The 19,144-nt window shown below is 51.6% G+C and overlaps 1 protein-coding gene across 2 annotated transcripts in view; it reads right to left on the reverse strand.

Annotated features, from left to right (window-relative positions):
- The window catches only part of RAB11FIP5 (RAB11 family interacting protein 5), a 96,188-nt gene extending 79,018 nt beyond the window's left edge, over positions 1–17,170 (reverse strand). For both annotated transcript variants that reach the window (XM_074992210.1, XM_074992209.1), the window contains exon 1: positions 16,419–17,170. In XM_074992210.1, coding sequence (XP_074848311.1) covers positions 16,419–16,849 — 431 coding nt within the window. In that variant the 5' untranslated portion in view covers positions 16,850–17,170. The remainder of the gene's footprint in view (positions 1–16,418) is intronic.
- Between the last annotated feature and the right edge of the window lie 1,974 nt (positions 17,171–19,144).

Raw genomic sequence — 19,144 nt, forward strand, 5'->3', positions numbered from 1 at the left:
GTTCTTCGCATACGAGTCACAGTCCAGAAGCACAAGGGGAAGGGAAAATGGGACGGTGAAAAATAAGAGCTGCCCCGCAAAGGGAAAAAGCAAAGTCACCGCAGGCAGCACGTAGAGCGCAAAATGCCAGGGCTGAGTTCGGCCCCACCCGGGAGCAAAGCAGGGAACAGCCTCACTGGGGCAAGTGGAGGTATTCCAGGTGGAAGACAGCTCGGCCAGAGGGAAGAGTAGGGAATCATGGCCAATGGTCCCTCTTTCCAAGAGCCTGCAAGATTCTACCCAGGAGGGGAGAAGAGCTGGGAGGGAGACAGGGTGGCTGGTGGCCAGCAAGTTTGAGGTTGGAGAAGTAACTCTGCTTAGGATCAAAACCAATGAGAAGTCCTGTGGCACCTTATAGGTTAATAGATCTTTTGGAGCATACGCTGTCACGGGCAGAGATGCATGCTTAAGGTGGAATCTGTCTGGGGACCAGCGTGACATTACTTGGCTGTTTCCGTCCAGTGGACATGTGTCCATCACAAACCCAGACCCTTCTCCTCAGCAAGTCTCCGCACACAGCAATGCTCTTTCCAGGCCAGGCTAGCTCTGCAGAACACATGCAGCTATCTCTGAGCACCTCCAATGCCTCCCTCCTACCAGTATGACCTTCGCTAGACTTCCGGGAGACGTTTTCAGCGGAGGTGCAAAGTATGGCCAAGGCCTGCTGGTGTGATCACGGGGCCTAGACAACATCACACCATTGAGAGTTCCACCATAAGAAGGGAGTGAAAGTTCATGAAAGACTTCTGTCCCCGCACGATCAGACAGCGATGGGAAAAGGGAAGGAAAGTGCAGCTTAGATGGGTGCAATAGATTGTTTACAAAAGTTAGTAAAGTGAAAACCAAACAGATTTAGGACTTATTGTCAGAGCATCTGTGCCGCCATGGTGTGATACCAATGCACCACATCGGGGGAAAATACGCAGCCTGTGGGAAATCGCTCTCCCATCAGCATAAAATTACCCCACCTCTGCGAGAGGCAGAAGCTGTATCAATGGGAGAGTGTCTCCAGCTGACAGGTCAGCAAAAGCAGCAAGTTCAGTTGATGCAACCTACCTTGCTCAGGGTGAGGGGAGAAGATGGATTTCTTACCAGGGCTTTTTTTCTAGGATAAAAAGGTGCCAGAACACAAGTCTGAGGATGCCTCAGAGGGATTAGGGTGTTTGATTTTAATGCCCTGGCCCCCTACACTGCTACAGGACTGGCGGTAAACATTTTTTCCAATGTTCTAATGGAACAAAAGGTGCCAGAACTCTGTTCCCCGGTGCGTTCTGCCAGAAAAAAGGCCCAGTTTTTTTTCCACCTCTGAGCCAGGTAACTGACGTTGACTCTAGCAGTGGCATTGACGAGCCTGGAGTCCTTCAGCACCCAACGGCTTCCCTGCCACAAATGCAGGACTATAACGAGATGGACCCTGGTACACAAGGTGATTGCGGGACTGGAAGTTAATGAACTGAACCTGCTACGTCACATGGCAGCTCAGGTAGGTTGGTGAAAAAAAAAAACGAACTATTCCAACCATCCTTTTTTGGAGCCCTTAAGGAGACATGGGAGTGGGGGCATGTGAAGCCGTTGGGCAATTCCTGGAGGAGGCTGCAGGCCGTTAGGTCTGCATCCTGCCTCAGAGACAATCCCTCACCTGGGGACTCTGAAGGTTACCACATCACTGGGAAGTTCAGACATGGGCATGCCAGCAAGGGCACGTGGTTATTACTGGCACTCTAGCAGAGACTCCAGCTGAGAACACAGGACATCCTGTTTCTCTCTCCTACTCCCTGTGACCCCGTTTTTCCTCCTGTCCTCTCTCACAGCCTTGCAGTATAGCTGGTCCTGAGATCAGCTCTGGAACACGCACTGTGCACAGTGAGATGAACCAGCCTGATCAGCTCTGCCCAGCAGGGGAGAGAGCAGAGCAGCCAGATGAGATCCCAAACCAAGAGAACTCAGAGCCCACAGCACCTGCCAACCACCCCACACATTAGTCTGCGGCTAACCTGAACCCACAATACTGACAACGTCAACAAAACCCACATTGTCACCCTCTCTGCTGTTCCGTCCCTTCTCCCCTCATGTCTGTTAAAAGTGAGGAGGCCGACCCTTCCTACCTCACAAACTGGGCAAAAAAACTACCCAGCCCTTCCCTCCCTGGCCAGCCACAAAAGGGACCTCTGAGACGGGACTGCGATCAGCATGGGGGAAGACTGTTTTCCATGCTCAATTTTAAACCGCACAAGACCTTGTTGTGAGAGACCATTTATGGATTATAGTAAAGACAATGTCTAAGCTGTGGCATGAGCTTCCTAAGCATGCGTCCCCTAAAACTAACCAACCCCGGCTGTGTATACCAAGCTTTGTTGAAAGAGGTTTAATGCTGGTCAGTTGAAGGACCCCTGAATCTTTGCGTTCGTGTTGAGGGGATACCCCAGCGCTCACAGCATTCAACAGACCCGTCTGCACTACCTTCCCCCACTCCGGATCGGCTTACTAATCATGGGTTTCAACATAGCCAGGCATTTCCTGGCGTGGTCAAGTTACTACAGAACTATCCCCTTACTGCTGCCTTTCCAGGCCCAAAAACAAAGCTTTCATCACAGCTTGTGCTGGCACTGCAGCGAGGACACAGCCCTGCTTGCAAGGAAGAGCATTTCAACACCTTGTTTTTCAAAACTTAGCTGGGCCATGGGGGAAGTCCGTGAGCTGTCATATTTCATTTCCTCCCACGCCCCGTGCAGCTGGGCCTTATCCTCATTTTCAAGTTGGAAAAACAGACGCCGAGAGCTTAAACTGACTTGCCCGGAGGATGCACTAGAAACAAAGTGGAAACGGATCCCAAATCTCCCCGACTTTGCCTTAACCACAAGGCAGTAAGTCTTGTTTATGAAAGGAAGGCCGCCTCTACGCTGGTGATGAGCAGAGCTCAGCTCACCTGCACATGTAGGGGCAAAATGACCACCCAGGAGAGGCTGAAGTGCTGCCCAGCTTACTGGCAGCGTGCCCACAGCCAGCAGCCTTTTTTCCATGGGTGGTGCACGTCCGCATCTGCTTTGGTGCACATAAGTTTTTTTCTGCCCATGGGGGAACCTCTGCTTAGCAGTGGCATTTTTCATGCTAAGCCCTAAGCACTAACCAATCTCCGGAGCAGGGGAAGGTAGAGCAGACGATTCTGTTGAATGCACGTGTAGGAGCAAACCAAACGCAGAAAATACACTGATCTAAACCTGCAAGGCGCACATGGAGTGGCATTTGCTAAACCCTTAGGGAGGGTCTAATCCGTGAGCTTTGTTGATAAGAGGGGAAACAAGGCTCTGCCCTTCTGTAAAACACTGTCCCTCACGCAGAGCTGGGAGGCTAAACGGACAGGCAGAGGGCTTGGAGGAAGAGGGATTCCCCAGATCCCCCAAAGCACCCTTCTCCCAGCTTCTTTCTGGCCTCCCAGTCAAAGAGGGTCTCTCAGCTATCTCTCGCATGGCGACTAGTAACAGAGAGGTAGCTGTGTTAGTCTGTATCTTTGAGAACAAGAAGTCCTGTGGCACCTTATAGACTAACAGATAATTTGGAGCATCAGCTTTCGTGGGCAAAGCCTCTCTTCGTCAAATGCATGAAGGTGCACGCATCGGACGAAGCAGGTCTTTACCTACGAAAGCTTATGCTCCGAAACACCTGTTAGTTTATATGGTGCCACAGAACTTCTTGTTGTTCTCAGCTATCTCTGGCACACTTGCGGGAGGTGGGGTGTGAGGACAGGCATGTGGAGAAAGCAGATGAATGGGCTGAGGAACGAAGCAGACAGCTGACATAAGGGGCCCTGGGAGGTGTTGAGGCAAGGCTGAGAAGGGCCTGGACATAGAGGGGGAGCCCAGGGAGGGTCTCTGGAGTAGTGGCATTGCCAGAGCGGCAGCAAGGCAATACCCCCTTGGCAGCTGTGTTTTGCATGAGCTAGATAAGCACCCCCTGTTTACCTGGCGGGCCCCATGCAGGCTTCACCATGGTGCTGTGACCCAGGACTGCAGGAGCCACCTAAGAGAGACAGGGAGATATTCCTGCAGCAAAACCAGGAACGGGAAGGGGCCAGAAGACAATCTGCAAGCAGCAGCCAGAGCACATGAGCTGATACAGTCCGTACCTAGGCTCAGCTGTGCTTCTGGCCCCCGACTGACAGGGCCACCCGAGAGGAGAGTCCCCATAAGCTACGTAAGAGCAGGAGGGTTGTAGTCGTACACTCCTGCTCCATCAGAGCAGCTAGTCTCCCACCCACTGCCTTTCAAACAACAAGGCTGGTGCTGGAGTCAGTCAAAAGCCAGGTAACTCAAGCCTTGGGATGGAGCTGGGTCAGCTTGCCCTAGGAGTCTTCAGAGATCCCTACCTCCACGTCAGACAGCAGCTTTCAAAGTGGGGATGGGAGCCTACCCTGGCTTGTGGGATTGAACCCGGAGCAGCACAGCACAGTGAATTCAGCTGGGGTTCTCCCCCCCCCGAGAGCACCATGTGCCACCAGAGCAGAACGAGAGGGGACATCAGGGGCTGATGTTGCAAGCATGGGAAGATTTGCCAAAGCACATAAAGACAAAGTGCCCCTAGCGGCTAGAGAAGAGGGAACTGGAAGCAGGGCTCCTGGGACCTTTCACCCTGTCCTGCGCTGTGGCACAACCTTAGGATAATTAGTTACCCTCCAGACCATAAGACAAGCATATATACTAACTACAGGTTGAACCTCTTTAATCCGGCGCTCTCTCCTCCGACAACATCCGTAATCTGGCGTTTTAGTTGGCTGGACGACCATTTATCACAGCTTTGTCCAAGTTTCCTGTGGTTCCATAACATTTGTTTACAACCGCCAGTCCTGGTTCTCAGTGTTCTGTGCTGCTATTTAACTGTAATTCACCCCTAAATATCTTCTAAGAGCCCAGTAAACAATGGAAGTGTTGGTAATGTGCGAGAGAACATTGACCTGCTGTGGTCCAGAAAATTCTCTCGTCCAGCACCCATCAGATCTCCAGGGTACTAGGCTAGAGAGGTTCAACCTGTACTTACGTATAAGTATGCCAAGGACATACCTCAGAGGTGTGAGGCATTTTGATATCCTGGCACTAAAGGAACCTGTGTCCTACAGAAGCTTGTTCCTACAGCCAAGTAAAACACACAGTTGCTCTGGGTGCACACATGGCCACCAGGATGTTCTTTACGGCTGGCGTACAGAGCCCTGCATGGATACAAATTTTGTATCCACATCCATATCTGCAAAAATTAGCCATAGATGTGGATATCTGTGGATTTGCAGTGTTTTAGATACAACATTTGTATCCACATCCATATCTGCAGAAATGAGCTGCAGATATCCACACATCTGTGGATATAAAGCAGATGTCCATAGATTTCAGGGTTCTCGATACAAAATTTGTATCCGTGTCTGCAGGAATGAGCTGCGGTTATCCTTATGTTCAGGCACAGAAAGCCGACATCTGCAGATTTGCAAGGCTCTACTCATGCACAACAGCACTAATTACAGCATCAGTGATTCTTGGTGGGAGAGCCACACCACATGGCTTTTCCATCTCTCCTAATCAGAGCTGCAGCCCCTGTTCGGAACAGAGCAGAAACCCCCTGATGAAAGACTGAGTTATTCCACTGGCATTGTTTAAAACCACCCCTCCCGCCGATTCCTCTGCTGATCACGTTCAAGACCAGTGGCTGGATTCCCAGTACTTCTGCCGGATTAAGCAGCCTCCCAGCCACGTGGAAGAGCTGGCATTACTGCAAGCAGCTTTGGATGCAGAAGCACTAATGTGGAAGAGCTGAGCCTGCACCTTGCAAAGAGGCGAAAGCGGAGGCAACAGGTAGAACCAGCCCAACGGACAAGTTCCAGCCAGTCCAGTTCATGTCCCCGGTATTTCTAGAACGAGAAGCCTCCATAAAACAACTCACGCATGCAGAGGTTAATCTCTGGCCATTGAGGCTCCCGGACAGCAGAGACTCGTACAATAACCCAGCACGCTTTCGTGCTACGCAGGTTGCCAACTAGACCAGCTGTGTTCTGGGCTGGCAGCAAAATAAAAAGACATCTGCAAAAAAAAAAAAAAAACACACCACAGACTGACTATGGGCCAAATAAGATCAACTCCAGAGAAACGGCACCTGTCTAGAGCAGGGCTGAATTGGATCTGCTGCCTGGGCCTTTACAAGTGACAGGCACAAACAGGCCCAGACGTTTTCAGTCAGATGCACTAACTGATGCCACAATATTATCGAACGCTGCAGAGGGGGAGCCAGTTCATGCCCTCATCCTGCTCGTCCAGGCTGCAGTTCAGCAGGCACAGCTGGTGCCAGCTGAAGCAGTGGGCCTGGTGAGAGCAAGATGGAGCTGCGTCTCTACCTGCATTGCCAATCAGTGCTGTGCTTGACCCAATTTTGAGGGGGCGAGACCGACCCAACTAGCTTGTTTTATTGCAGCCTGCAAGATGCACCCAGAGCTTTCTGCTGTTCCAGTCGTACAGCTGGTCTTGCTGTGCTGAGGCACAGCCCTGTCCTGGGTGCCTGCTTACTACAGCCCCACAATTCTCTCTCCTTGGCCCTGGCAGCCACCTCCTGCCTTTGCTCCCATCCGCTTGATCTCTTTGGCCACAACGGGACACGTTATTGCTGGGAAGAGCCACCGTGCAGTGAAACGCCAGCCCTCAGCAGCATTTCCCTGTAAGCTGAGCACTTGGCTGGCCACCCAGGGGAGATTCAGGTGCTGCCCAGCTGATTAGCAGAGCGCCAACAGCTAGCAGTGTGTGTTTCTATCGGTGGTGCAGACCTGCACATGGTGGTGCATATAAAATTTAGTCGAACCATAGGTGGTAAAAATTCAAGGGAACCCTGGCCCTCGGCATCTCCACTGCAGGCCTGGAGCCAGACTGAAGCTGCGAGGCACCAGAGAGCAAACCCTACCTTGACCGTGCATCACCATTTTTGCATTGTGGGGCTTTTCCTAGCACCAAAGCCACCGGACTTGCAGAGGGTGGGGCGTACCAGCCCAATAGTGCAGTATTACAGTAGAGCAGTTCTGCTCAGCTGTCCCTAATTATCACAGGAGCTGCTGTTGGCAACTCATGTCATACTGCAGCACTCAGCATAATGCAGAGAGATTTCAACCGCTATTGCTCTTGTGCCTCCTACATCCCACTGGAGACTCAGTCCAGGAGCTCCAGCTGCCAACCCTGGGACAGCCAGCAAGGTTATTGCAACAATTTACTACAAGACACAAGGTCTCTGAGTTGGCAGGCCTGGGGAGTCAGACCATCATGCTGAACTTTAGGCTTGCTGCATCTGTATTACAAGCCAGCATTTTGCATACCCTTTACCCACAGAGCATCACATCCACGGGGCTTGAAAAATTCACCAGACGTCTCTGAGCCAGACTCCCAACCTGAAAGATAATCCTGCCTCCATCTCGCTGCAGTAGCTGCAGTAACAACATACTGGCAACAAAATCTGCTGCATCCCCTGTTAAGGGGGAAGAGCATGAGAAGCATTATACAGGAACCCATCTGTTCTCCTTGCTACTGGAAGTCTATGCTCAGCTCTGCTCCTCACCCTGTCTCCTAGCCGTTGCACAAAGACAGAGGTCTTCCACACATGTGCAGAATAATGTTAAGTGCACCACGGCTTGTGCAAATGTGCACCACCAGAACAAACAAAACCTAGCTGTGGGGACTCTGCTAATCAGCTCAGCGGCATCTGGCTCTCTTCTCAGAAGTCGCACAAGCATGCGGCTTACAGGGAACAACTGCTGATTCCACAAAAACTAGCACATGGGTGTCCTCCCCTGAGAATAGCTCCAGCCAGTGTTTTCTATAGACTGTGCATTTGGGCAGTCACCCAGGAGAGATTCAGGTGCTACCCTGTTGATTAGCAGAACCCCCACAGCCGCCGGCAGCGTGTTTTTCTACTGGTGGTGAGCACCCACGCATGCCTGGGTGTGCGTAAAACTTATTCCACGTTTGGATGGAACACTGCCCCCTGGCTGCTCATAAGTTTGCCCTGTAAATTCAGCAGCATGCAAGAGGCATGAAACTGGAGCGCTGAAGAAAAGTCCCCAACGACAGCTGTGGGGAGGGTTTTGCTCTCCCAGTCCTTGGAAAAGCAGATAGCCGAGGCAGAGCACACGCCAGCGCAAAGACAAAACCCAACAGCTCAGAGTATCTCTGCAACGTCACGGTCAAGATGCAAAATTTAATGAAGTGGAAAAAGTTCAGGTCTGCGCAAAATAGAACTGGGTTAATTAAGCAACTGCCCAAGCCCCATTTGGCAGAAGGAATTTCTGCTGGCCACCGCAAAGTAGGTGTCCGAGCCTTGCAAAACTGCATCATCTGCAAACGCCCCCAGCAGCCCCAGCTCTTTGGGGACAACTGAACTTGATTCTCGTGTTAAGGCCTTTTTGCTCCCTTCCCTACCCTAGGGCCTTTCCCATGTCCAATCCCAGGCCGTTTGACAGCCTCCACCTGGGCAGCTCCCACCATCAGGAGCAGCCTCGCAGCTTCATAGCACGTTTCCGGGAAAGCAGAAGAGATTTTCTTCCCTCTGCTTCGTCCCATGTGGCGCGAAGGAAGATGTTTGGTTTGGTCACTGCGCCGCTGTGACTCTACATGGGATTTGTGGATGGCTTCCACCAAAGCAACAATTTAAGAATAACCTTCCACAGGCAGAGAACAGCTCTGCTCCTGCTAGATCTACCACTTGTGGTACATAGCTGAAGAATCGGTGAGAACCAGTCTGAGCTGGCCTCAAGCACCAGCATGAATAGGGATGGCTCTATTAGAGCTGCATTAGCATAACCTTCCAGTGCATCCTTCCTTCCAAAGAGAACTAGGACAGCTGGCGCAACCAGAGGCGCAGGATGGCTGGACAGCAGGTGGCAGGGCAAGACAGATGGTCAGACGTGCCTGGGGAGAGGCGGCAGCCGTTCTGGAGGAATTCAGGCAGTGATTTATTGCCACACTGCACATAAGCAGAAGCAGAAATCCACAAGCTGGTTCAATGCTGTCACTAATGCTGGGAGATGCTGTTATTTCCCATGCACAAGGACGCAGCAGTGATAGCGGCGTTACGGATATGTCCTCTCCCTGACCTAAAGGCAACACCTCTGGCTGACGGAGCCGTCCGTCTCTCACAGCCCATGCAGCCTCAGCAGCTTTAACAGAGGCCGGGAGGGCGCAATTAGAAGGGTCCTACCAAGTTCACGGTCCATTCTGACCAATTTCCCAGAGGCTTCTCAAGGCTTCAGCAGGAGCAGTGAGCTCTGAGCAGTGTTCCCTGTAAGCCGAGCGCTTGGGCAGCTGCCCAGGAGACATTCAGGTGCTGCTCAGCTCGTTAGCAGAGCTCCACAGCTCCCCACACCGGGCAGCATTTCCATTGGTGGTGCACTTCAGCACATGCCTTAGTGCTCATAACACAATCCACGTTTGATGAAGGCAAAAAGCCAAGCGATACATCTAGCAAGAGGGAATGCCGGCGTAGCCACAGAACGAGGGACTATATCCGGGCAAGCAGCAACTCTGACAAGGACTTAAGGGTCACCACGGCCAAACAGCTCTTCCTGACGCTGGGACAAAAAGGCCAGAGGTGATCCTTGGCTGTCTAAGCAGGGAGGGAGTGGTTAGGTCAGGTAGAGAGGTGATGTTTCCCCTGTCTATAGCATTGGCAAGACAAATAGGATGACGCTGCAAACTGTTCTGATGTCCACATTTTTAAAAGTGTGTTAAAACTGCAGAAGGGACCCACAGAGGTCTGGAGCAAATGCCTTAGAGAGAGAGAGATTTAAAGCGCTCAAGCCCTTCGGCTTACTCAAAACATTGGGAGGCAACTTTATGATGGTGTAAGGATAGGCAAACGCGAAGTACGAAGGGGCTCTGCGAGCCAGTGGGCGAAGGCAAGACAAGAGCCAGTGGCCGACAGCTGAAGCCAGAGAGATAAATTCCAACCGGAAAGACGACAGATTTTTTGCAAGTGAGGGTGATTAGCCATTGGCTTGGCCAAACTAACAAGGGAAGTGGCGAACTGGATTCTCCACCTCAGGATGCCTTTTTTGGAAGTGGGATTTAGCCAAATACGAGCGATTGGGCTCAGCCCAAGGACAGCTGGTGAAATTTAACAGCTGCTGATACACTGAAGTTTAGACAACAATCCAGTTGTCCCTCTGACACACTGTCCCTCAAAATAGCACCCTGGACCCCCACTGCCACCACTGTGATAGGAGTCTTTGTTGTGTACCCAGTATAACTTGGGAGTCTCCTTTGAGAAGTCACAGCCTATTGTGCGACTAACCCGGTGAACTCTGCGCATGTTACCATCATATCTGACGTTGTAAAGGTTTGCCGTGTGTGTCACTGAAGTACACTGTCTCAGGGGGTAGCCCTGTTAGGCTGCAGCTTCAAAAACAGCAAACAATCCTGTTGCACCTTCAAAACTAACAAAGTACATTGTCAGCCCAGGAGATGCCTACAGCCGGACTTACCACGGCAACAAAGGAGCAGGGCAGAATTACAGTAGGACCAGTCAGGGCTGCGTTCATAGCCCGTATTAGAAGAATGCACTCTCCTGGTGACACAAGCATGCAGCAGTGGGGACTGCCCGCTGACTGAGCGAGGAATACAGAACTTGTGATCCTTGACTCCATGTCTGAGACAGTATCTTTCCCTGCCCATAGCCTGGGAAGAGGGATTAAAAATTGACCCCGACAGTGGACTCAGGCCACCCTCCTCCCGCATCTAATCTGAAGGCAATGGGAAAGTTTGGGAGAAAAGGAATGAACCAGGGAGACTGCTCAGCCTGGCACCAAGAGTTCAGTGTGTGTCATAAGAACTCTCCCCTACTTACAAAACTGAACGGGGAGAGAAAAAACAGCTGGATTCCAATCTTGCTCAGCCTGATCAAATCTCAAATTTAGACGAAGATATTATTTCCTACGTACCCAACTTTGACCTCTGTGCTCAAGCCTCATCAGCTCAAACCCATCTTTCCGTAGTTACACTTATTTTGATGTTTTATCCTCACCAGCGAGTTCGTTTAAATCGCTTGGGGAAATCTGCTCAGATTACAAAAGACACCACACATCCACTACCCTTTGACAAAGCGGTGAGCTAATTATTGAGCCTGCATTGTCCAAGAGAGTCTTCAGCAGTGTATAAAGGTACCTTTCTGGGCACACGACTTGGTAGATTGTGGGTATTTATTGTTCTCTCTCTCTCTGTGTAGAGTTCACGGGTAGGTTAAAGAGTATTCATGCCACTTAGCTGGGCGTGTCTCTGCATGGTGTTGGCTGTGTGATACCAGCCCCTGGAGGTGTTTGCTGCTTGTCACGTACACAGCCAGCCTAGTCAGAGTCAGAGTCAGAGTCAGCCCAGGGAGGCGAGTTAAGGGGGCCGAGTGATTCCATAGTTCCAGGTTGTGCCAAACCACAAGCAGCCATTGCTACAGAAGTGCCCTCCTTAGCCAAGAGGAAGAGCCCGAGTTCAGCAGAGATGAAAGCACTCGGTTCGCAAGCCTTGTACTGCTTACTCAAATTCAACACTTCCTAAGACGCCAACCACAACTGACTTACAGTAGCAATGAGGAACAACCAGCCAGTCTACTGCTTTGCAGCAGCCACAAAGACACCAGGAATAACCCATTCTGCTCCCCACTTCTGCCTGTCCCGACTCCTACATGGCCCTCAGCTCTGCAACAGCTGAGGAGAACTGTCGCTGTTCCTGCTCCACTCATATTTCCTTGTTTTGCTCCTGTCTTTATCTCCTTGGTTTCCTGCCACGCCAGCACTCCCCACTCCCTGAGCCTTCCCCTTGACCCTGGCTGCTATTCCTTCTTAAGATGCTACGCTACTGTACGCATGAGAAACCTGGACAACATACAAGCGTCATTTTAAGGCACAGGAACAATATCACCGATGCCTCAGGAGAATGCTAAATCTCTCTTGGAAGGACAGGCGCACAAACACTAGCACCCTGGGAGAGTCAAACATGACCAGCACTGAAGCCATTATCATTCATCAGCAACTTGGTTGGACTGGTCGTGTGGTTCGGATGTCTGATCAGTGCCTCTGATCTGTTTTCCGAGTTGGAGAAGGAGGAGGAGTTCTGGGGGTCAGCGGAAGCGATATAAGGACATGCTGAAGGCACACATGAAAATGTGCAGCATCCGTGTTAACACTTGAGAGAACCTTGCCCAAGACTGTCACCGGTGGAGACCGGTAATCCATGAGGGGTGGCACAATCTGAGAGGTCCCACCGCAATGCAGATGAGGAGAGTCAGAGAAGAAAAGAGCAGCAAAACTTGCTCTGGGCCCCTCCAACAGATACCATCACCTGCCTCTTCTGTGATAAGACCTGTGGCCCCAAAGCTGGGCTGATCAGCCATCAACGGACTCATGAATAGGAGGGTGACATGAATATGTCCTACTTGTTATTGAGTGACCACCAAGAGAATGAGATTCTTCAAGGCCTTTAATGCAGTAGACAGCATCTTTGCTCAAAAAGAGTTGCTCAGGGAAAAAAAAAAAAAATCACTGAGGCTAAGTCTACTCTGCAAGATAATTCGAATTTATTAAAATAAATTTTATGAAGCCTTTTTTAATTCAATTTTGGAGTATCCTGACTTCCCACCGGCTCCCAGAGAATTCGACATATTGCTTCCACACTGAAATCACCAAACATCAACTGTTGCAGCAGTGCATTGTGGGAACTTATCCCACAGTTCCCTCAACCCCACATTCTGAGCCGGGGCAGCAGCTTGGGGGGACCTGGGAAACTGACAGTGCAGCAGGCCTGGTCAATTTCCTGGCTGCTCCAAGCTGCTGGACCTGGGAAATTGATAGGGTGGCAGACCTGGTCAGTTTCCCAGCTCCCACTGGCAGCAGGGAGCTGGGAGCCAGGTGCAGTGCATAGCTTTGTGGGATACATACGGGACACTTGTGGAGGTTAATAAATTCGAACAAAAGACAGGGCACTTCCACACTAGCCTTTATTTGACATTTTAAACTCAAGACTGCTGCTGTACCTGTCCGTTAATATTGACATTTTGTTATCGATATTAGGGCAGACTAAAGCGAGCTAGTGACATCGACAGCGAAGACAGCGACATTTTAATGTCGAGCTAATGCCTTTAAATTCGATTTTATCTCATAGTCGAGACGCAGCCACATTTTCATAGCCTATGCAACCAGGCTTTGATCTTGCTGTTGTAACCTTTACCTTTTCTCCCTGTCCATCCCCAGTTCATTTTCTCCTGTCTTGCAATAACTCCAGTTGAAAGCTCCTCAGGATGCGGAGCCTCTGCAACGCACCAGCTGCATTTATGTCACCATGTGATGTTGCACAGTCAGTGCTCAATAAATTCCTGAAGGCTCCTTGTCTATCTCCATGCAAACAGCCTCGAGGAGACAGCAGCGCAGTGGCATTCTGACCTCACAGAACTTGGCTGATTTTTATCGGGTACTAGCAGACATCCTCCTGAACAAAGCTGGCTATAACTGACTCCACCAGACTTTGGAAGTTGGCTTACAAGCTCAGGCAATTACAGGTTACTGTATGACATAGCCCGTTTGTTACACTAACCCCTCAGACTTGTCAGGTTTGGCACCATGTCATACCCACCTGCCAACCTGCAGTCTCCAATGAGGGTTTGCTAAGCAACCTCTGTCTCCTCCAGAGACGCCCCCCCCCCCCCCCCCAGCCGTAAGAACCCTGTGAAGTATTCACTCTAGGACAGCACACAGCCCGTTCTGTGCTGCATCAACTTGCCTAGAAAACGCAAGCACAGGAGGCAAGCTGTCCAGAGTACAGCTCTCTATGCATCTCTGATGTGTGTCATGAAAAGCTACATATAGCTCCCCTGTTATCCACCATGGCTGTCCTCCCATTACAATGCACTGCTCCGAACTAGCTAGCATTTGCGCAATAACCCCACTCTTTAGATGGGGTCAGAACTGCTCATCTGTGTGTCTGAGGCTCTACTCTGCTGACAATGGCGATTCTCCTATGCTCTGGGCACGGGAACACCTGAATTTTCATCCCACTCTCTCGTGAAATCCTCAGAAGCATTGCCCCAGGCAATCTCGGGCATGTGATGGCACAGATGCTTAATAACTCTTACCTTGTGCATTTTAGTGCTTAAAGAGTCTCTTTTGAAATCAAAAACAAGCAGCCATCCTGGGGCACCTCAGAGACTAAACTAATTTAGTAGTTCACGAGCTATCGTGGGCAAAACCATTTGGGTTCTGCCACGAAAGCTCATGAGCTACTAAATTTGGCAGTCTTAAGGTGCCCCAGGACTGCTTGTTGTTTTTGAAGTTACAGCCTAACTGAGCTAGCCCTCAGATGTTTGAAATCAAAACCACAGTGTTTGGTTATTCCATGTTGTCCTGAGATGCAAGCCTTGACTTAACCTATGTTTAGGGTGTTCTTAACTACCAACATTATAAATCTACATGTACTTTCAAGCGAGTGCCACATCTTAAGTTGCATTAGAAACACAGCTCCCTAGGACCTCTTCAAAGTAACAAAACTAAGCAAAGAGTTAAGATCAGCCCAGCAAAGTTCCTGAGCCCACTACTAGGGTTACACACCAAGCCCTGAAGCAATCTTACAGCTGTGATGCAAGCATCACATGAGACACCATCACTGCCAGCTCCTCGCCAAGTCACAAGAAATGGCAGGCAACCTAACCAGAGGAAAAGCCTGCAAAATAAATGCTGCAAAAGGCTTTCAGGACAACAGCAGGACCGTCCATTTGCTCCTGTTGCTAATGTAGCACCCAGGGACCTCAAAATTAGGATCCCGCTGTGTTAGGCACCGCACAGCCACAGATAATGAAGAGATGGCTCCTGACAGCTTTGCCCTTAGGCCCCTGTGCACGAAGTTAAGCACGTGCTTACACAGCTTCAGGATCCAAGCCAAAGGAAAGCAAGCGCATGCTGTTTATTTAACACGCCTTCCCTAATTAAATATTTCGCACCACGGGGACACAGGGCCTCTCCCTTCGCACAGTTGCTTTCTTTAAACACCCCAGCAAAGGGGCACGGCTCTCCCCACAGCCAGTTTCATGCATTCCAAGTCCAACCTTGGCCAGAGCGTAATCCATCAACGCCCAGGGCAAGCAGCAAAGAGCACTGAAGGTTGAATTTCACACCCCCACACACGCACTCTAAAGGGGAATTTTCTCCAAATGAGCACGCTCCAGCAATCTAGTCTCCCTCAAAAGACTGGAAATAAACTTTGGCCTTGAAGGAGAACAAAATTCAAACCATGCTACTTTCCAATCTCTTCAATTCATCACCCAGGAAAAGAATAAAGCAATTAACCAATGCACCTGGGGGAAGGGGAGGCACAACAAAAACAAAGCCAACAACAAAAGGAATGTTATTCCCTTGACAGCTACCCACCCACACCCATCTCCACCAAAACCTGCCCATATTAGGCAAGACAGAGTTCCCAAGAGCCTTGGTGCTGCGGAACAAAACAAACCGAAGTTATTTGGGTTTTGGAGGGAAAAAAAAAAGTCCAAAGCCCTTTAACACTGTTAATGATTTTCCCCACATCTCCCCTCTGCCTCCTGGGAAAGAGAGGCTACAGAATGGATGGAAGTGGGAAACTGCTGCCCAGCCCGCCCCTGCCATGTCAGCCTGCAGTGACAGGGTGGTCTGAAGCAGGCCACAACGATGTTCCCTCTATTTTATCCATCCACGTGTGGGATAAATTTTGTTATGTGCACCAAAATGTACGGATGCGCACCACAACAGAAACACATACTGGCTATGGGCACTCTGCTAATCAGCTGAGCAGCTCCTCTGTCTCTCCTGAGCAGCTGCCCATGTGCTCAGCTGCCAGGGAACACTGGGCCAGCTCCCTGATCAGGACCTCGTGCAGGCAGCATGGGGAAGGCTCTTGGGAAGAGGAGTTTGCCTTCAAATTGAAGCTGAAAACAAGCTCTCTCATTGTACCAGCAACGCTGCCAGCCCAGCGCTTGGGCGCTGGAGTTAGCCGGGAAGGGAGACAACCCTGCGGCCCTCTAAGCAGCTGGGACCCAACCCTCCCCTGCAGGAGCTGAACTTCTGCCACCTCCAAGCAACTGCAGGAGGGGGCGCGCCCATTTCGGGGGGCCGCCGGGCCGGATCAACTGCCCTGGGCTTTGCTCGGCTGAAAAGGGCAGGGGTAGGGGGGAAGGCTGAGTTACACAAGCCAGCGCTAGTCCGCTGCAAGGCAGCCAGGGGTGGGGCGCCCCAGGCTGGCTCCCAGCCCCCGCAGCGGGGCAGCCTGGCCTGATCGCACTTGTAGGGGGGAAATGCAGCCCCCGCCCCCGCCAAGCACCGCGCCCAGCCCGCCGGGGGCCCGATCCCGCTGGGTACTCACTGGCCCTTCATGGAGCGGCTCTCCCTGAAGACCGGCAACAGGGGCACGGTGGCTTGGCCCAGGAACTTGTCCATGCCGATGAGCGCCCGGTGCATGACGGTGAGCACCAGCTCGCAGCCCGCCTGGCCGCGGGGAGAGCCCCCTCCCCAGTCCGCCGGCTCCTCCAGCTCCAGGGCCCCCGGGGGCAGCTCGAAGGAGCATTCCTCCCTCCACTGCGGGCTGCCCGTGCTCTTCTCCGCCACGGAGGTGCTGTACTTCTCCCGGCCCAGCTGGATGATGGTGTAGGCATCGCTGGTGCCCGGCTTGCCCGCGCCGCCCCCTCCCTTGCTCCGCAAGCCCCGGGCCTGCAGCACGGTCACCTGGACGTGGGTGGGCAGCCAGCCCTGCGGAGCCAGCTCCTGCTGCAGCTCCGCCACCCGCAGCAAGGACATGGCGCTCCGGGCGGGGAAGACAGCCGCTCTCCCCGGTAGGGCCCTGCCCTCGGACGGCTCTCTGCGGCGCCGGCTAAGCCAGGGCCCGGTGCAATGCAATGCCCGGCTCACGGGGCCGGGAGGCTGCTAGGGGAGTCCGGTGCAATGCGGGGGGGAGGGCCGACGCGGTGCAAACTCCCTGCAGTTGCAGCCGTGCACTCGCCCTGCCCGAGGCGACAAAGTAACTTTCCTCCCCGGGAAAAGAGGGTGGGGGAGAAGCAGCAGAGAGAGAGCCCCAGGCCGCCCGGCGCCTCCCAGCCGCAGCTGCTGCACCCGGGCAGCGCGCGCCACCCGCCCTTCTCCCGGGACCTGGAGCGGCCCCGCCCCCTCCCCGCCTGGCGCCCCGCCCCCTTCTCTGGCCCGGGCTCCGCCCGTGCCGGGGAGCTGCACGTGCTGGTGAGGGGTAGTAGGTTCTGCTCCCGTCCCCCAGCAGTGCAATGCAAAAGCCCCATGGCCCAGACTGGGAGAGGAACTGGGAGGACTGGGTACCAGCTGCGTTCCCCTCCTCACCCCCAGCATTCCCAAATCCCGAGCCAGCCTGCAAAGCAATGAGCAGGCCCTAGAGCTGGGCCAGGCACTCACCCTGTGCACCCAGAGCTGGCAGTCTCGGGGTACCGCCTGCTAACCCCCTGCTCTGAGCCGTATCCTGTCTTCCCTTTGCACACCATTCAGACCTGCTGAGTCTGCAAGCATACAGCACTGAGGTCCTCTATTCCTGCTAGGAGAATGGATCAGAATCCAAATACTGCTGTGGCTTGGGTCAAAGCCCCAGCATTTTGTACTGTGAACACATATCATGCCAACACTGAGCTCAGCAGAGTGGTGGACACACGAGCGCATCCAACTGCAAACCCAGGTTTACAAGGCAATGCGGACGTTCACACACAAGCTTGGAAACAGACTCAAGTGGCCGAGGACTCACAGCCCTGGGTTTAGTGTGCAGTACAGACATACCCGCTATGTGAACGAACGTGTGGAGACAGGTGATGTACAAATCTTAAATGAGCCAAACTGTACCATGGAATCTCTGGAGAGTGATTCCATGCCTGAATAACAAGAATATAGCAATATCTGTAGGGTTATTGTGTACAGATGTGGTCTCCTCACCTAAAGAAAGACATCCTGGCTCTGGAAAAGGTTCAGAAAAGGGAAACTAAAATGATTAGGGGCTTGGAACAGGTCCCCTATGAGGAGAGGCTAAAAAGATTGTGACTATTCAGTTTAGAAAAGAGGAGGCTGAGGGGGGACAGGATAGAGGTATATAAACTTAGGACAGGTGTGGAGCAGGTGAATAAGGAGAAGTTATTTACTTGTGCCCATAACACAAGAACTAGAGGACACCAAATGAAATTAATGGGTAGCAGGTTTAAAACTAATAAAAGAAAGTTCTTCACTCAGCACATAGTTAACCTGTGGAACTCCTTGCCAGAGGAGACTGTGAAGGCTGGGACTATAACAGAATTTAAGAAAAAGCTAGATAAATTCATGGAGGTTAGGTCCATAAAAGGCTATTAGCCAAGGGTAGGAATGGTGTCCCTGGCCTCTGATTGTCAGAGGCTGGAGATGGATGGCAGGAGACAAATCACTTGATCATTGTCTTCTGTCCACCCCCTCTGTGGCACCTGCACTGGCCACTGTCGGCAGACAGGCTACTGGGCTGGATGGACCATTGGTCTGACCCAGTATGGCCATTCTTATGTTCTTATGTTATGCTATGTCACCCGGCCAGCACAGAGGAAGTGACTGTGAAATAGTCAGGGAGATCAGAGAAGCTCCAAAAATTTGAAACAAAAAAAAACCCTCATCAGTAATGGAATTCTGCTATCCCCATGTCAACTACATATCTGTTGCTTCCGCACAGGATGGTGAAATAAATTTTCCTGACACCTTAAATGGCTTACTTCTTGGAACAGCCCATCCTGGATCTTACAAGCAGAGAGGCAATTGATTTAGGCCTAAGGGGAGCAGAGGAAGTCCAATCCGTCTTGCTCTGTATAAAAGTTTTACAGAGAGAGAGCTCATAAGGTTTTCTCTCTTCTATCACTGAAAGAGGGGGCACACAGCAATGCCTGTCCCCTCAGGTAACAATTATTCCCACTGGGCTTGATAATAAACAAAAGAGTTTTTATTAAGTATAAAGAGTAGGACGTAAGTGATTGCAATTGAAAAACAGACAGATCAAGTTAGAAAGCACACCAATTAAATCTGATACACTCAGGCCCTGTCTACACTTAGGGAAAACTTTGAAATGGCCAT

This window comes from Carettochelys insculpta, chromosome 4 (assembly GCF_033958435.1).
Source record: "Carettochelys insculpta isolate YL-2023 chromosome 4, ASM3395843v1, whole genome shotgun sequence".
In the NCBI taxonomy this organism is placed as follows: Eukaryota; Metazoa; Chordata; order Testudines; family Carettochelyidae; genus Carettochelys; species Carettochelys insculpta.